The following is a 14572-nucleotide window of genomic DNA, read 5'->3' on the forward strand; positions in this document are numbered from 1 at the left end:
AGTATTGTAGCTACTTACTTAAGCGGTAGATTATTATTCAAAATAACATCGTAGAGTTGAAAACTTACATAGAGGATATCGGAATGCATCCAAAGACAAAATTATTCTAACAAAATGAAAAATACTCAGCTCTGAAGAATCACAAAGAAAGCATTTTGATCGAGAAAGAAGGGATTTCTTCAACTGTCTTTGTCCACGGGCTTGATGTTGTTGCTGTTGCCAGGACTCTCAAAGAGCTGCTTACGCAGGATATCATGCAATCTACCGAAGAGCTCCTTCTTCACAGAGTCAAAGGCGATGTCGAGGCGTTCTAGCAGTTCGGTGGAGTTGTAATTGTACATGAAGAGACCATTGTAGAGGTCAAAGCTGTCGCTGCAGGTGTTCTCCACGAGCTGAAGCAGGGTCTCGTATCCCTTGGTGTTGATGGGGGTGGACTTGAGCTCGAGCTTGGACAGGATGCGACCGACTGTGTGCGTGAGGAACTGGCTCTCGGCGGAGTTCTCGTCGTGCTCGGCACAAGACATCTCGACCATACGGCAGCCCTCTCGGGCGAAGATGTTAAGGAAGCGGCGGCATCGGTCGACGCGCTCCTCCGTGTCGCTGACGCGGACCTTATCGTAGACGAAAGGGAGGCCCGCCCAGCCGTCCTTGCCGCTCTCCGGGCCGAACATGGGGTGCGTGCATAGGATGTCGAAATCCGGAGGGAGGATGTTGAGGAAAAGGTTCTTGGGGAACTCCTTGACGGAGAGCACGTCGACGAAGAGGGTGCTGCGACGGAGGCGCTGGAAGGGGAGGGAGCGGAGGACGGCCTCCGAGGAAAGGATGGAGGTACAGAGGACCACCACGTCGGGATGCTGCTCGCACAGGTCATGCGGATCGCGGTAGAAATCCGCACCAACGGATCGGGCGGCGGCGGAGTGGTCTGAGCGAGAATGGGCAAGGAGCGCGTGGCCCTGCGTTGCGAATGTGCGGGCCAGGAACTGCCCGAAGTTGCCGAAGCCGACGATCGCGATTTTGAGGCGCGATCTGTTCTCCAGATCCTCCAGCGCTCGGGACTCGTAGTCGAACGACTGAGCGGCGTCGAGCGCCCGCGCGGGGCCGCCACGACCCCGACGGCTTCCCTGGCCAGGACAGGATCGAGGGGGTAGAAATACGACGGGGAAGAAAAGAGCGGACTTTGGGCCGTAGGACGGCGGCTTTTGGTGGAACCGCCGCATCGGCGGCGGCGGCGGCGGCGGCGGAAGGGGGAGAGAGGCGAACCGCAGCGGCGTGGAGAGCATCGCTGCGAGGTTTTGAGAACGTAGCGTAAGGAAAAGCGAAATAGCGAGAACATAATAAGTAGCCAGTGTATTTGGGCCGGACCAGCCCGGCCCAATAAGCATAGTCGGTTTAGTTTTTGCATCTATGCGGTAGATTTTGCGTTTGGGTTTTGTGTTTATGGACTTAGGGTATCTCTAAAAGGAGATATTTGATGGGGATATTTAAAGAAATATTCTTTACTATCAAATATCCCCTATTGAAGGGGATATTTATGAGGAGATTTGAAATCATAAGGTAAATTTGTGTTTTGCATCTTGTGTTTATGGACTTAGGGCATCTCCAATAGGAGATATTTGATGGGAGATATTTAAAGAAATATCTTTTACTATCAAATATCCCCTATTGAAGGAGATATTTATGAGGAGATTTGAAATCATCGAGTAAACAATTTTATCCGTGATTTCTAATTATTTTATTATAAAAATAATATAATAGGTAAAATAGGAATAATAGATGGGGCCATAAATATTTGATTTATAGTATATTTAATTGTAAAAGTTGGGATTTTTGAAGAAAAAGATATTTGATTGATGATATGAATGTGGAGGACCACAAATATTTTGATGAAATATTCGGTAGCATTATAGATGTCCTTACATCGTGACATGTTTGACATTGTGCAAAGGAAATAAACTTTGGAGATAAAATATATTTTTTTCCTTGTGTTCCACAATGAGGAAATTATGAATTAATGTGGGAAAGTTATCTCAGATATAAGTGAATTAATTACGAAGTAGAATTTTTTGAAATAAATAAAGATTAAATTTTGATAAAATTATGATAATATCTTTTTTTTAATCATGATCCATTATAAATTTTTAATTTATCTTCTTATAAATTATTAATAAAATAGATTATGTAAACTGTTCGGGTGATTAATTTGTACGAAAGCGAAAACTAATGATGGTGGGCCAGCGCCATTTTGATTAATTAACTACTCGTATTTTTTGTTTGGTTTGTTCAGAAAGGCGATCCGCGAAGGGAGCGTGTCGCACAAGCGACCAAGACACGTGGACCCACTTGACGTGGCTCTGCTGTGCTTTCTCGGACACGAGCCACCATTTAGAAAGCCAAATGGCCGTCCAATTTTGTAGTTATTGTTTTTTGAAATTTAAAAAGAAAAGGTAAATATTTATCAGTAACTAACATCCCTAATCGAAGTTACTTCCCCTAATAACAAAACTATATTCAGTTTTTTTTTTAAAAAAAAAACTAATTGCATTTTTGTTGTTCTTCGTATCCGGTCGTGGATCTTCGTATCACCAAGCTCACACGGCACGTGTTTAGACCAGGTTTGGTGTCGCGCTACGATAGCGGATCGGCCCGCCCCCTTGGCCTTATCCTGCTCCCGTGAAGCGCTGAGCTCGGCATGCCGAGGCCGACACGCGTCAGGCGTCCGTTGGATTCCACGTGGGGCCCGCGCGCTCAGCTCTTTCTTTTTCTTCTCCCTCCCTTTCGTGCCGCTTCGGCCTCCTCCCTCCCTCCTCTATACCTCTCTCACCCTCCCCGTTATCCACTAAACCCTAGCTCTGATCGCCCCTCAACCGCTTTCCTATCCCATTAAGGTAAGAATACGGCCTTCGGAGATTCGATCGATAGGTTTTGGGTGCCTTATCTTGGAGTTTTTGTTTTGTCGCCGTCGCTTTCGTCCTTTTTTTCGAGTTCGCTTGTTTCGGCTCTTTGTTTCTGAACTTGCAATTTATAGATTGGTGATTACGCTTATAGTGTAAAATATTTATTCGATCATCGTTCGCCTGCTGAATCCCTGCAGTCTCGACAACTTTCGACTCATGAAGTTGAACTTATGGAGTAGAATCTAGAGTTCGATGTAAAATAAATATATTTCTGATGCTTTTTTACTTACAAGGAGTGTTTTTGAAAGTTTTATTTGGAATTGGAATTCCATTTCATTTTTTGTGGAGCTTATTTTGAAGAGTTATGGCTTGTGCTGACCGAAAATCTTATTTCTAGAATGGAGTAGTACGATCAAAGAAGGTTATTCTAGAATGAAGAAAAATTTTACTGCTTAAGGAACAACAGAAGAACCACAAGAAAAAAGAGAGATAAAGAAATCGTCAGCGTTTAAAACTTACTAATTTCCCGATGGGGGGAGCTTGTTCCAGGAAGAGAGACCTCCTCGACGAAGATGATTTGCGCAGGTCGGGAAGATACTCTAAGAGTGGCAGCTCAAAGTGGTTGCTGCTTACACTTCCCCGTTGCAATACGAATGTCTCAGTTCGTGAGCAAGGGAAGTGTCCATCCCTCATGGACTTGTGCGTGGTTAAAGTTCGTGAGGTAGCCGTCATAATTGTTGAAATAATATTTATAATATTTGTACTTTTGTTTTTGTTCAACTTCAGTTAATACGTTGGAGTATTTTACTAAAACAGGACATCAAAAAACATAGCAGTTTTTCCATGCTTCCAAGAGACATAAGCCAGCTGATCTTCAACGAGTTGGTGGCATCTCATTCCCTCAATGATGTATCTCTTGAAGCTTTTCGGGACTGTGCTCTTCAGGTTGATATTCTTTTTTTATTTGTCCAAATTGTCATTGTTTTACAGGTTTGAGTAACATAATATCCAAAAAAAATAGCTTTATCATTTTACATTGGCAAGATTGTGGTCCTGTGTTTTGGAGGAAGGCCTTATTCCTCTATTTAGAATCTTCTACCATATAGAAACCCCTATTACTTGTATCTTAATTTGTGATTTGTTCCATGTCATGTGTTTTCTTCCTGTCAAACTCAGCAAGATTATTTAGAGTTACTATGCTGTTAAATACGCAAAGTAGATAATTTTATGTTACTCTAGATCCACTTTGTTCAACAACTTTGGCAAGTTTCCTCCTAGATCAACCAATGAATTTGTGTTTTAGGTGATTCTGCTCTTAAGAATTGCAGATTATGTTTCATATCATTGACAATCCCCATTGGTTACTCTTTCATCAGGATATGCGTGTTGGAGAATATCCAGGAGTCAAAGATGGCTGGATGGACATAGTTTCTTCTCAAGGGGAATCACTTTTATCGCTTGATATTTCTTGCTCGGATGTTACAGATACTGGCTTGTCTCTCCTTAAGAAGTGTCCCATTATCCAGAGCTTGAAATGTAACTATTGTGACCAAATCTCAGACAATGGCCTAGGGCACTTATCTGGTAGCTTCAAACTTCTTGTCCACTTCTTGCTATATTTTTCTGTTTTTGAGCATCTTTTGGAATTTGTTTATACTGCTTACAAGGAAGACATATTTCTGTATTTTCATTAAAATGTAGATTTTGGGGGTATTTCAATCATGGAAGGGCAAAGTTGTGCCTGTGGATGAGGCTTTGTACGTAAATATCTGTTGATGCACATAGGTTTTAGATAAGAATGTCTCACTCACGTTGTTTTCATTCCTAACTTGATGATTAAGGCTAAAGCTGTAATATTATCTCTAACTAAATTTGTTTATTTGTAAAGAGGGAGACAATGCCACCCGAAAGAACAATACTCAGTTGTTTTAGGATCATTAAGTCATCTTTGAACATTTCTGTTAGCGGTTTCATTTTCTCACTGTTTGGAAAAAAAAAGTCAATGTGGACTCTGTCATTTTTTACTGTGGATTGCAAACTTAAAATAACCATGTTGTGATTAATCAATTTTATGACACCTTAACTTATGCACTAAGACCTCTTTAATTTGTACCAGTGACAACTGTCTGCCTTGGTTAGAGCTTCCCTATTCAGGTTCATGCTTTGTGCTTTCCAGTTAATGATTATGATAGTAACAAGTTGACCGAACAAGCTGGGGTTGGTGTTGAATTTTTGGAAGCGGCAAAGGAGTGATTGCCAGCTTGATGTGTCTGTGTTGGCATTTCCACTTTCTCCTCCCTTCCTCTAAGGAGGAGTCTGAAGTGGACTGAAGCAGGCACTAATGAGTAACTCTCAGGCAAGGATACTGCTTGATTCCTGAAGATGAGACTTTAACCTCTATATGGGCAAGTCAGGATCTCTTAACCATACTGTCGTATGAACAAGAATACAAAGACACTCTCTAGATCTGTTAAAAGAAGAAATGCTATAGTTCAAGAGTACAAGGAGTGATTGCCAACTTGATGTGTCTATGTTGGTGTTTCCACTTTCTCCTCCCTTCCTCTAAGGAGGAGTCTGAAGTGGACCGAAGCAGGCACTAATGAGTAACTCTCAGATGAGGATACTGCTAGAGTCCTGAAGATGAGACTTTAACCTCTATAAGGGCAAGTCAGGATCTCTTCACCATACTGGCGTATGAATAAGAATATGAAGACACTCTCTAGATCTGTTAAAAGAAGAAATGCTATAGTTCAAGAGTATACCCTTTCATTGCATAGGTCCTCAGTTGCTGTGTGTTCGTTTTTTTATCTGTCATCTTCAATTTTTTGTGGTACTTTCATTGAACATCACCTGTATATAATTAATCAGCATCTCTTGCTTATCTTATTCACTGAAGTGTGAATATTCATCTTGCTTCAATGATTAAGAAAACTCTTCACTTATGGATTTGTTTTAATAAATTAATTGTCTTAATGGTTTATTGTGTTTATATTATATTGTCCCATCATAATATGCTTCTTTTTCAGGACTTTCAAACTTGACTTCCTTGAGTTTCAAGAAGAGCAATTGTATCACTGCTGATGGAATGAGAGCTTTTAGCAATTTAGTTAACTTGGTAAATTTGGACCTTGAGAGATGCTTAAAGATCAATGGTGGTCTTGTGCATATAAAAGGTTAGAATTTCCATATGGTGACCTTTGTTCTCGTGTTGATTTTATGTTCTATGTTATCTCTATAAACAAGTTTTTTTTTCAAATAAAAACTAGGTACGGATTTAAAAGAGAATTTGATTGATTGGTGTTAAACAAATTAACAATACATTTCAACGATTATTTCAAGTCAAGTGAATTCTTTCTTGTAGTTTACTAGCTGTTGCATTTTGATAAAAAAATTGGAAATTTTAAGATTCTCTTCTCTTTATACTGTAAAGGTAAAATAGTATCTTTATATAATACAAAAATTATATTAAAAAATCAAGGATACAATTCTCTGACATCATGCAACAAGGTCATCTAAGTGAATTTGACCAGCATGCAATGTTTCAGTCTCCTACTGTCCAATGAAGATATTAACATTATAAATAATTTAGAATTGTAAAAATTTTCTCTGTGATTTTGCATGTTTGTGACTCAAGATCTCCTTGCTGCTATTTCTTCTTTTACAAACTGCATGTATCTATTGGATAGCAGTGGTATGCCGTCCTTACCATGGTCTTTTATGCAGAGTTAAAGAAGCTCGAATCTCTTAACATCAGATACTGCAATTGTATAACGGATGCAGATATTGAATCTATTTCAGGTACCTTTTTTTTTTCCTCCATTCAAATGTTTTAGTTTCAGTACAGTTTTCTCAGTAAGGATATCCAAAGAGAAATTATATTTGAGGAAGAGGATTTCCATGTATCATTTGTTCAAAGGCATTGCATGCTGCCATCTGTGTTCAGTATTAGAATTTAGAAATGTGATGTCTGTATAGATAGGCATTTTCTTCTGATGGATATGGGTATTATTCTTTATGCATGTTTATGCATGTGTGTAACCCTCATTCAAGTGTTATGCAGCTTTTTATTTGCCACATTTGCAATTCAGCTTAGCATATTTGTTCCTCCTTTCCATGCAATGTCTACTCTTAGGCATTTAGACTTGGCTATTCAATTGCATATATAAAAGTCAAAAAGGCAAAAAGTATATAGTAGAGATCACTTCCTATCATGTACCATGTATTTTCTTCTGTGGTTGGATAATACATCCTAATTAGCACACTGTGTTATTCCATAAAGAGGAGGCCACTATCATTTCCCCTCCCTTCATCCTTTTTTCCTATTGCTATTTGACTTACTATAATATTGTTACTTTGTCAAGTCTTATCAGTAAAAAGTATTGTGAATGATCATGCCTGTTCATTGTACTAGGTCTTACAAACTTAAAGGAGCTGCAAGTTTCTTGTTGTAAAGTTACGGATGCAGGCATTGCACATTTGAAAGGTATTGCAGATTGGATACCTTTTCGGTAGTTACAGACTTGATTTTTTCGTGTGCTCACTGTTTAATGACTTCTGTCGCCTACTTTTGGCACTGCTTTTCAATGGTATCCTATTTCACTGTGTACTTTTGCATTTTGTACAGGTTTATCCAAACTAGCTCACCTGGATTTGGAGGGTTGCCCACTTACTTCTGCTTGCTTGAAAGTTATATCAGGTTTGTCTCTTTTTCTTCCAACCTGATGGGGATATAAATAATCAAATAGTTCGTTATGAATAAAGCAGTAGTATCTTCTATGGGGACCTTTCCTATTTTCTATGTTCAAATCACACAGCTTGTTGAATTATTGAAAGCAGAGATTTAGTTAGTCCACTGCTTAAATAACCATCATCTTTTTTAACATTTGCTTCTAATAATTTTGCAATCAATAAATGCTTTAGGCGATGTGAAATTATGACAAATATGCATATCAAACGAGAAAGACAAAAAAAAAACTTGGTTAGCAACGATAAATACGATAAAATTTATTTAAATATAGATGATGGAATAGTAGAAGATAGAGCTCAATAATGTAGAAGGATCTATATAGCCGACACCACTTAATGGGTTAAGATTTGGTTGTTGTTGTTGTTGTTGTTGTTGTATGTGCTTCTAATAATTTTGATTACCGTCTAGCTTGTGAACTATGTAAGGTGGGTTCCACTTGTAACTACTCAAATCCTGTTATTTTAACAATGATCTGAGAGAATACTGATTCTTGCAATCCATGTTTAAAACTATTTAAATGCAGTGTTCTATGTTTTCAAATGCTTCTCTCTTGTTCTATTGATTTTCATCTTGACTTGAGTAAGTGTCAAAATTATACTTTTCTTGATGTTCTTTCACAGGTTTTGCATCGTTGGCGTTTCTGAATCTTAGCCGTTGTAGTGTATCTGATGATGGAAGCGAGAACTTTTCTGGTGAGTTTTTAATGTGTGATTGAAAATGTTGATGTTTAAGCATGTAAAAGAAGGCCTTTTTTTAAATCTTTTCAGTGTTATTAGGGTTCCATGATACTGAAAGTGAATACTCTGATAGATTTAACAACAATGTGACATTGGTACCAATTATGTTATAACTATGTCCTAAATATTTTTTTTCGTTTTCTAGTTATTATGATGCATTTTCTAGTTGTAACTATTTACTTACAAGCATTTGCATATTTCTTGGAAATTAAACCACTAGAAAGTGTGTGTGCGTGTTGTGTATTTGCAGCATTTTTCTTTTGAATGGCGTTATTTGCTATAATTGATCAATTGCTGAAGGTTTTCAAGTTCAAGTCATTTACCTATTTCTTTCCTTACAGTAGATATTCTGTGAATCTTTTGTGATATTATATACATTAGGTTGCATGAATAGTATGGTGCTTGACGTAATGGATCAGTGTTCACTCGTGTTAGATCAGTTACACACACAATGCGCAAATCATTCAACTAGTATATATTAAGAATTTGTAGCCTTACTAGTTACTAGTCACTCTGAATGTTTCACCTGACAATGCTACTACTTGCTTTGTCCATCCTGTATTAGTTTTGGAGAAGATTTAATATTGTTCTGGTCTATTTTTTTCCCCCTATGTTCATCCTTTTTGACAATTATTGTAATGCAGCACTTCAGAAGTTGAAAGTTCTGAACTTGGGATTCAACAACATCAGTGATGTATGTTTGGTGCATCTTAAAGGTAAAAGCTAATTTGGCATTGCCACCTGACCTTTTATATGTCTTTTCGACTTCTATCTACATTGCATTGACTCAGATCTTTTAGCAAGGAAACATAATATGGTTTTCGTGGTTAATGGAATTTAAAAAATTGTCTGTCCTTGTATATTTTTCATGCTCTGGTTTTGGCTTGAAACTCTCTTGTCCTGTTGTCTCTTTAATGTTGGATTGTGGGTCAAATTAGGCAGTATTTTGCTTTATAGATTAACCATCTTTTGTCTCTTATTCTCATGGCTTTACTTATCTTGTATTCCTTGATTTGTTGTTACTTTTTTCCTTTCTTAATATGTTAGAAGAATTTTATCAGCACTTAGCAATTTTTTAGCCACTGACTTTCTGGACATCACTACTGTGAATCTGTGACCTAAGAGATATGTCATTCTACTGAGTTTTGCTTGGTTATTGGTGAATTGTAGATTTGTTTAATTTGGAGAGCTTGAACTTTGATTCTTGTAGGATCAGCAATGAAGGATTACTAAACCTGAAAGGTATGTTTTAGTTTTCTAATTAATTCAAGTTGTTACATGCATTCACCAGCATCATGAAACATCTGCAACTTTCTTATGCTATTTTTCATTATGTTTCTCTTTATGAATCTTCATCTGCTTTAATATTGTAAAAGGATTTCATTTTAACTATAATCGATCACTTCAGTACATGAGTGTAGCATGTAAAATTTATGACATTTTCTCATATAAATTCAAGGCATGAAACCTTCTTGTACCTGAGATTTCCATAAACTCCCTTTTGTATTTTTAGGCCTGCTGCAATTAAAAACTTTGGAGTTGTCTGACACTGGAGTTGGTAGCAATGGACTGAGCCATCTCTCTGGTATGATTTGTAACTTAGGCATGGTTTTATTGTTGGGTTATATAGGCTAATGCTGTAGAAACAAATACATGGTGATTTTATCTCGAGCTAAATTAATATCATTACTTATTTGTATTCAAACATGAGTTCTTAGTAATGTTTGCTTGCTAAATCTTCCAGGCACACTGCTTAGTCTTTGATAGTTTTGATAAATCATAGTGGATTCCTTGTTTAGTAAACTGTGTATGGAAAACTAGGTGGTTTTTGGATGATTTCCATTTAGTCCGTAGCTATGCATGAATCTTGAAAGATATTAATATTAATTTGCCTTTTAGGTATTAAGTGTTAACCCTGTTCTCTTGTGCTGCTCCTATGATTTCCAAAATTAGTGTAATTTTAGTATTTTATAGTGCTTTTGTTCTTTTTTTGTGTATATGTGGAAAATCAGAACTGTTTGGAATTAAGATTGCTAGTTGAAGAGGAATGCCTTTTTATATAGTCCATTCTAGTGACAAATTCATAAGCAGAGAAGGAAATAGACTTCAAGTTGTATGAGAGCAGAAAATGTTCTTTATTCAACGAGACCCATGTTTATGTGATTGTTAGCATAATTATAGGTTGGTTGTGATGATCTAGATGCCTTTTTCATCAGGCTTGGGTTAGGTTGTTTGCTATCTGCATTCGTGGCATTAGCATGGATTGAAATCTCGAGCTGTTTCGAACGAAACTGACAAAACATCATGTTTAACTAGCGGACTGACACAGGCGAAACACGCGTCGCTTGGGCCAAGTAACGAGTTTGGACGCATCGCTTGGACCCGACGACGAGTTCGGATGCGTCGCTTAGACTCGGCAATGAATCCAGACGTGTCACTTGGGCCCGACAACTCGCATGGGACAGGATACACTGATCTTCTCAGATCTTCAAGTGGTGATGAGTCCAAACACGTTGCTCGGGCCGGCGGCAAGCTCGGACCTATCACCTGGGCCCAGCGACTCTTTCAGCCATGTCGCATGGTCCTAGCAACGCGACCGGACTCCTCATGTGCGTCGCATGGATCGGGCAAGCGAAACAGATATGCAGAGTTAGGTGTTTTTTAGGATTTAATTAAATAATTATAAGTTAATAATTTTAATCAACTTCTAGTTATGATTGGATAATATAAATAGACTTAATTAAAGTCTAATAAAATTACCCTATTAGTTTAATATATATATATATATATATATATATATATATATATATTCTTTTTTTTTATTTTTAGTTAATATATTTTATATTTAAAAAATATCTAAATTATATTGGCACGACACAATATGGTACTGAAACTGTATCGTTTTAGTCTGGTACCAAAACCTCGGCACGGTTTGAAATTTTAAACCATGGACATTAGCATGATAACAAAAGCATACCTTGTCTTTAATAAAAATGGAAAGTTTTATTCTAATTTTGTTCCATTGTTCATGCTATCAGAAGGAATCATGCTTTATTACTGGTTAAAGACTGGGTTTATAAAGGAAAAATCAATTAAAATGTAGATCAACAATCTCCAAATGCTAAATTCTTGTCAGCTCGATACTGAAGAAACATCACACTAAGAGTTGCTGGAGTAACTGTGTCGACAATAGAACTCAGTAAAGTTATTATCAATGGCCACACCCCATCAATAACTGAGTATATATATTTACTTTCAGGATTGTCCAATCTGGAAAGTTTAAATCTGTCATTCACATCAGTAACTGATGGTGGCTTGAGGAAATTGTCTGGATTAACTTCTATCAAATCACTTAATTTGGATTCTCGCCAGATAACAGATTCAGGGTTAGCTGCAATAACAAGTAAGACTTTTAACAGGCTTGCATTATTTCCTTATACGATGCTTTTCTATTCATTTTGTACATTAATATTTTGGAAGTTATGATAATGTATGTTGATGAGGATCTCAATTTATGCTCTATAGCTTGTTTCTCTATAAAAAGGGGTGATTTGCATTTTATGTTGACTTTTATAAACAATGTAATTACTCAATATATTTTCAAGAGGAGTGACAAGCAAATAAACAATGCTTATTTGGGCGTTGTCACCTGAAATGTAGCTAGCTTTCTCCAACAAAAAGATTCTTTTAAATTTGAAACATTGTCACTTTGTTCCCTTTTCTGTTACTTGCTGCGCAGCTGACGTGGTTCTATGTTGTGTTTCGAAATAGACACCAAGTCTACTTGTGGTCATAAAATTGTGCATATGTATGCAATTATCTTTATCAGCTGTTTCCTAGCTTGTATAAATTACCTCCTGCCCAAAATTCAAAAGCAACATTTTAGTTTTTATTTTGATGAAATTAAAGTGTAGGAGAATATTGTGGTAGCTCAAGCCTGAAAGTATAATCCCTGTTAGTTTTAGTATGTCGTGAAGGAATTTGAAAGAAGACTTGAGCAGGAGAAATAGAAGAGTCATGATTTTGGTTGATGCTTGATGCCTTAATCTGAGCAAGAGAAAATTAAATTTGTAGAATCAATAAATCAAAACTGTTTGCTGCATGACCATGAAAGCACATCAGTCATGTTTGTGAGTGCAATTAATTTCAAATAAGTGCTCCTTATATGTTTGTTATTGATGTATATGTAAGTTTTCCGTTGGTGCACTATCGATAAAGTCCATTCTAATAATCATATATTCCCAGTAATATAAATTTTGTTGTTTCATATCATGCAGGTCTTACTGGATTGACCCACTTGGATCTTTTTGGTGCTCGTATCTCTGACTTTGGCATGAACTGTTTAAAATGTACGTGAATTAACTAACATCTGAGATGTCTCTTTTTTTTCTTCCTTGTTTGGATCTGGCAAGTTTTGGTACTTAGTTCAAATTCATGGCTCCTACTTTCCCTTCATAAAAGAAACATGAAGCAACTGAAATTAATTAATGAAATAGTTTATTGACAGGAAAAGGGTCAATGATAGATAAATAATTGTTGGAATCTTGCTTGCTTTTTAACAGAGATTTCTTGGGGCTTACCCTCGACATGATTCTCTTTTCATTTGAAGGAACTTATAATGCATATGTATGTGATAAAATTTGTAGAAGAATGTAGTTGCGAGGTGTATGTTCCATTTACTTGATTTAGTTCTAGGTATATGATTGTAGAACTATACTTTATATTGGTACATGGTTGTATATCGCAATCTGTTGTATTATGGGCCCTCATTAAGCTCTCGTGAATATTTAAGAAACTCTAATCTTGTTAGAGGATTATCAGCTAAAATTTCCTTAGCCTGGAACAAAATGTTTGATAGCTGTGGGGTACCTCTCTTACTGGCATATTTGTGCTTTAGCATAATAGAAAGGTTGGTGATTTCAAAGGTCATTAGCATTGAAGTAGGCAGTCAATTAGATTTGAATCAGAGAAAAAAAATAGATGAAATGGAAAGAACTTTGAAAATAAATTATACCCATTCTTCATGTTTGAATTTCACTGCACAAGATGACTCATTACTTCTTGATATGTTGTCAACCGAGATGCCTAGTAATTAGGTTTCCATATAGTGGCATGGCCATTGGGCTGTTTTCCAAGTGAAATCTCTTGCATTCTTATCTTCAGCTTGGTCTTTCCCTTTATCTGATGTTTCCAATAGACAAGATTGGTCTTTGGATTCATCTGATGTTTCTAATAGACGAAAGAACATACTCCTAGAACCTGCAGTCCAAAGGCTGTGACACCATGTCTTAAAATTTGGTCAGATTTCAAGAACCTGCAGTCCCTTGAACTCTGTGGAGGCTCAATAACTGATGCTGGAGTGAAAAACATCAAGGACCTCAAATCTCTTACACAATTGAATCTGTCTCAAAATAGTCACCTCACCGACAAAACCCTGGAACTGATTTCAGGTACACTTCACAATCTTGAAAAACATACTCCTCTTGAGCATCTACATTGAGATTTTTCATCTTGACAACTTTCCCTTGATTACAGGATTAACTGGATTAACCTCTCTTAACATATCAAACTCTCGCATAACAAATGCTGGACTCCAGCATCTGAAGCCATTGAAGAACCTGCGATCACTCACCCTCGAGTCATGCAAAGTGTCTGCCAACGAAATGAAGAAACTACAGTTGTCTGCTCTTCCAAACCTGCTCAGCATTCGACCTGAGTAAGCAAGCTTGTTCAGAAGCCACCCTTGCATGTAAATAATCTTCCATTGTACAGACAGCATATGCATGTCATCCTAGAATATTTGGTGGAGACTGGATTTCTATAGAACTGTATATATGGGTGTCTAGAACTGGTCTGATTTAGTTTAATCTAAGGGTGATGTTGGAGAAGCAAATGGAATCACAAGAAAGATGAAAATGGTGTTTCCTCCACTTCAGAATTGATGCAAGTGTTCTTCACCTGAACATGATTATTTGTAAATATATGTACATAAATTGGGGAAAACAAGTGTAGCGTTTGTTTCAGCATCAATCTGCACATTTATAATTGATTCCTGAGACTACTGGTCTTAATGCTTTTCATTGCTGGCTAGGAAGAACAAAATACTAAACCATTTGCTTAGCTGTTTTGTTGTCTGTAAATTCATATAATTATGCAAATGTTTTGAAGCATACTGTTGAATTGCTCTTAATTGG

General features: G+C 37.2%; 2 protein-coding genes across 2 annotated transcripts; one reads left to right on the top strand and one right to left on the bottom strand.

Moving 5' to 3' along the window:
* Positions 1–14: 14 nt before the first annotated feature.
* On the bottom strand, positions 15–1289 carry LOC141822441 (arogenate dehydrogenase 2, chloroplastic-like). Its single transcript, XM_074709891.1, has one exon. The coding sequence runs from the start codon at positions 1278–1280 to the stop codon at positions 180–182; it is 1101 nt and encodes a 366-aa protein (XP_074565992.1). The 5' UTR covers positions 1281–1289; the 3' UTR covers positions 15–179.
* A 1507-nt stretch (positions 1290–2796) lies between these two features.
* Positions 2797–14434, top strand: LOC141821038 (uncharacterized). Its single transcript, XM_074708392.1, has 16 exons — positions 2797–2885; positions 3292–3615; positions 3711–3839; positions 4271–4478; positions 5921–6067; positions 6618–6692; positions 7306–7377; positions 7519–7590; positions 8262–8333; positions 9023–9094; positions 9549–9620; positions 9892–9963; positions 11638–11781; positions 12656–12727; positions 13682–13828; positions 13914–14434. Exons 2-16 carry the CDS (start codon positions 3424–3426, stop codon positions 14096–14098), a joined length of 1731 nt encoding a protein of 576 aa, XP_074564493.1. The 5' UTR covers positions 2797–2885; positions 3292–3423; the 3' UTR covers positions 14099–14434.
* Positions 14435–14572: the final 138 nt, after the last annotated feature.

The sequence above is a fragment of the Curcuma longa genome, chromosome 2 (assembly GCF_044706935.1).
Source record: "Curcuma longa cultivar G26 ecotype Majalengka, Jawa Barat chromosome 2, ITB_CL_G26_1.1, whole genome shotgun sequence".
Taxonomy (NCBI): domain Eukaryota; kingdom Viridiplantae; phylum Streptophyta; class Magnoliopsida; order Zingiberales; family Zingiberaceae; genus Curcuma; species Curcuma longa.

What these genes read in the sequence shown, in the direction of transcription:
- LOC141822441 (XM_074709891.1), bottom strand. Translation starts at nt 1,280, where the DNA reads ATGCTCTCCACGCCGCTGCGGTTCGCCTCTCTCCCCCTTCCGCCGCCG.
- LOC141821038 (XM_074708392.1), top strand. Translation starts at nt 3,424, where the DNA reads ATGGGGGGAGCTTGTTCCAGGAAGAGAGACCTCCTCGACGAAGATGAT. An exon ending in GCGTGGTTAAAGTTCGTGAG is followed by an intron (nt 3,616 to 3,710) that starts GTAGCCGTCATA and finishes TTACTAAAACAG; the next exon opens with GACATCAAAAAACATAGCAG. An exon ending in AGATATTGAATCTATTTCAG is followed by an intron (nt 6,693 to 7,305) that starts GTACCTTTTTTT and finishes TCATTGTACTAG; the next exon opens with GTCTTACAAACTTAAAGGAG.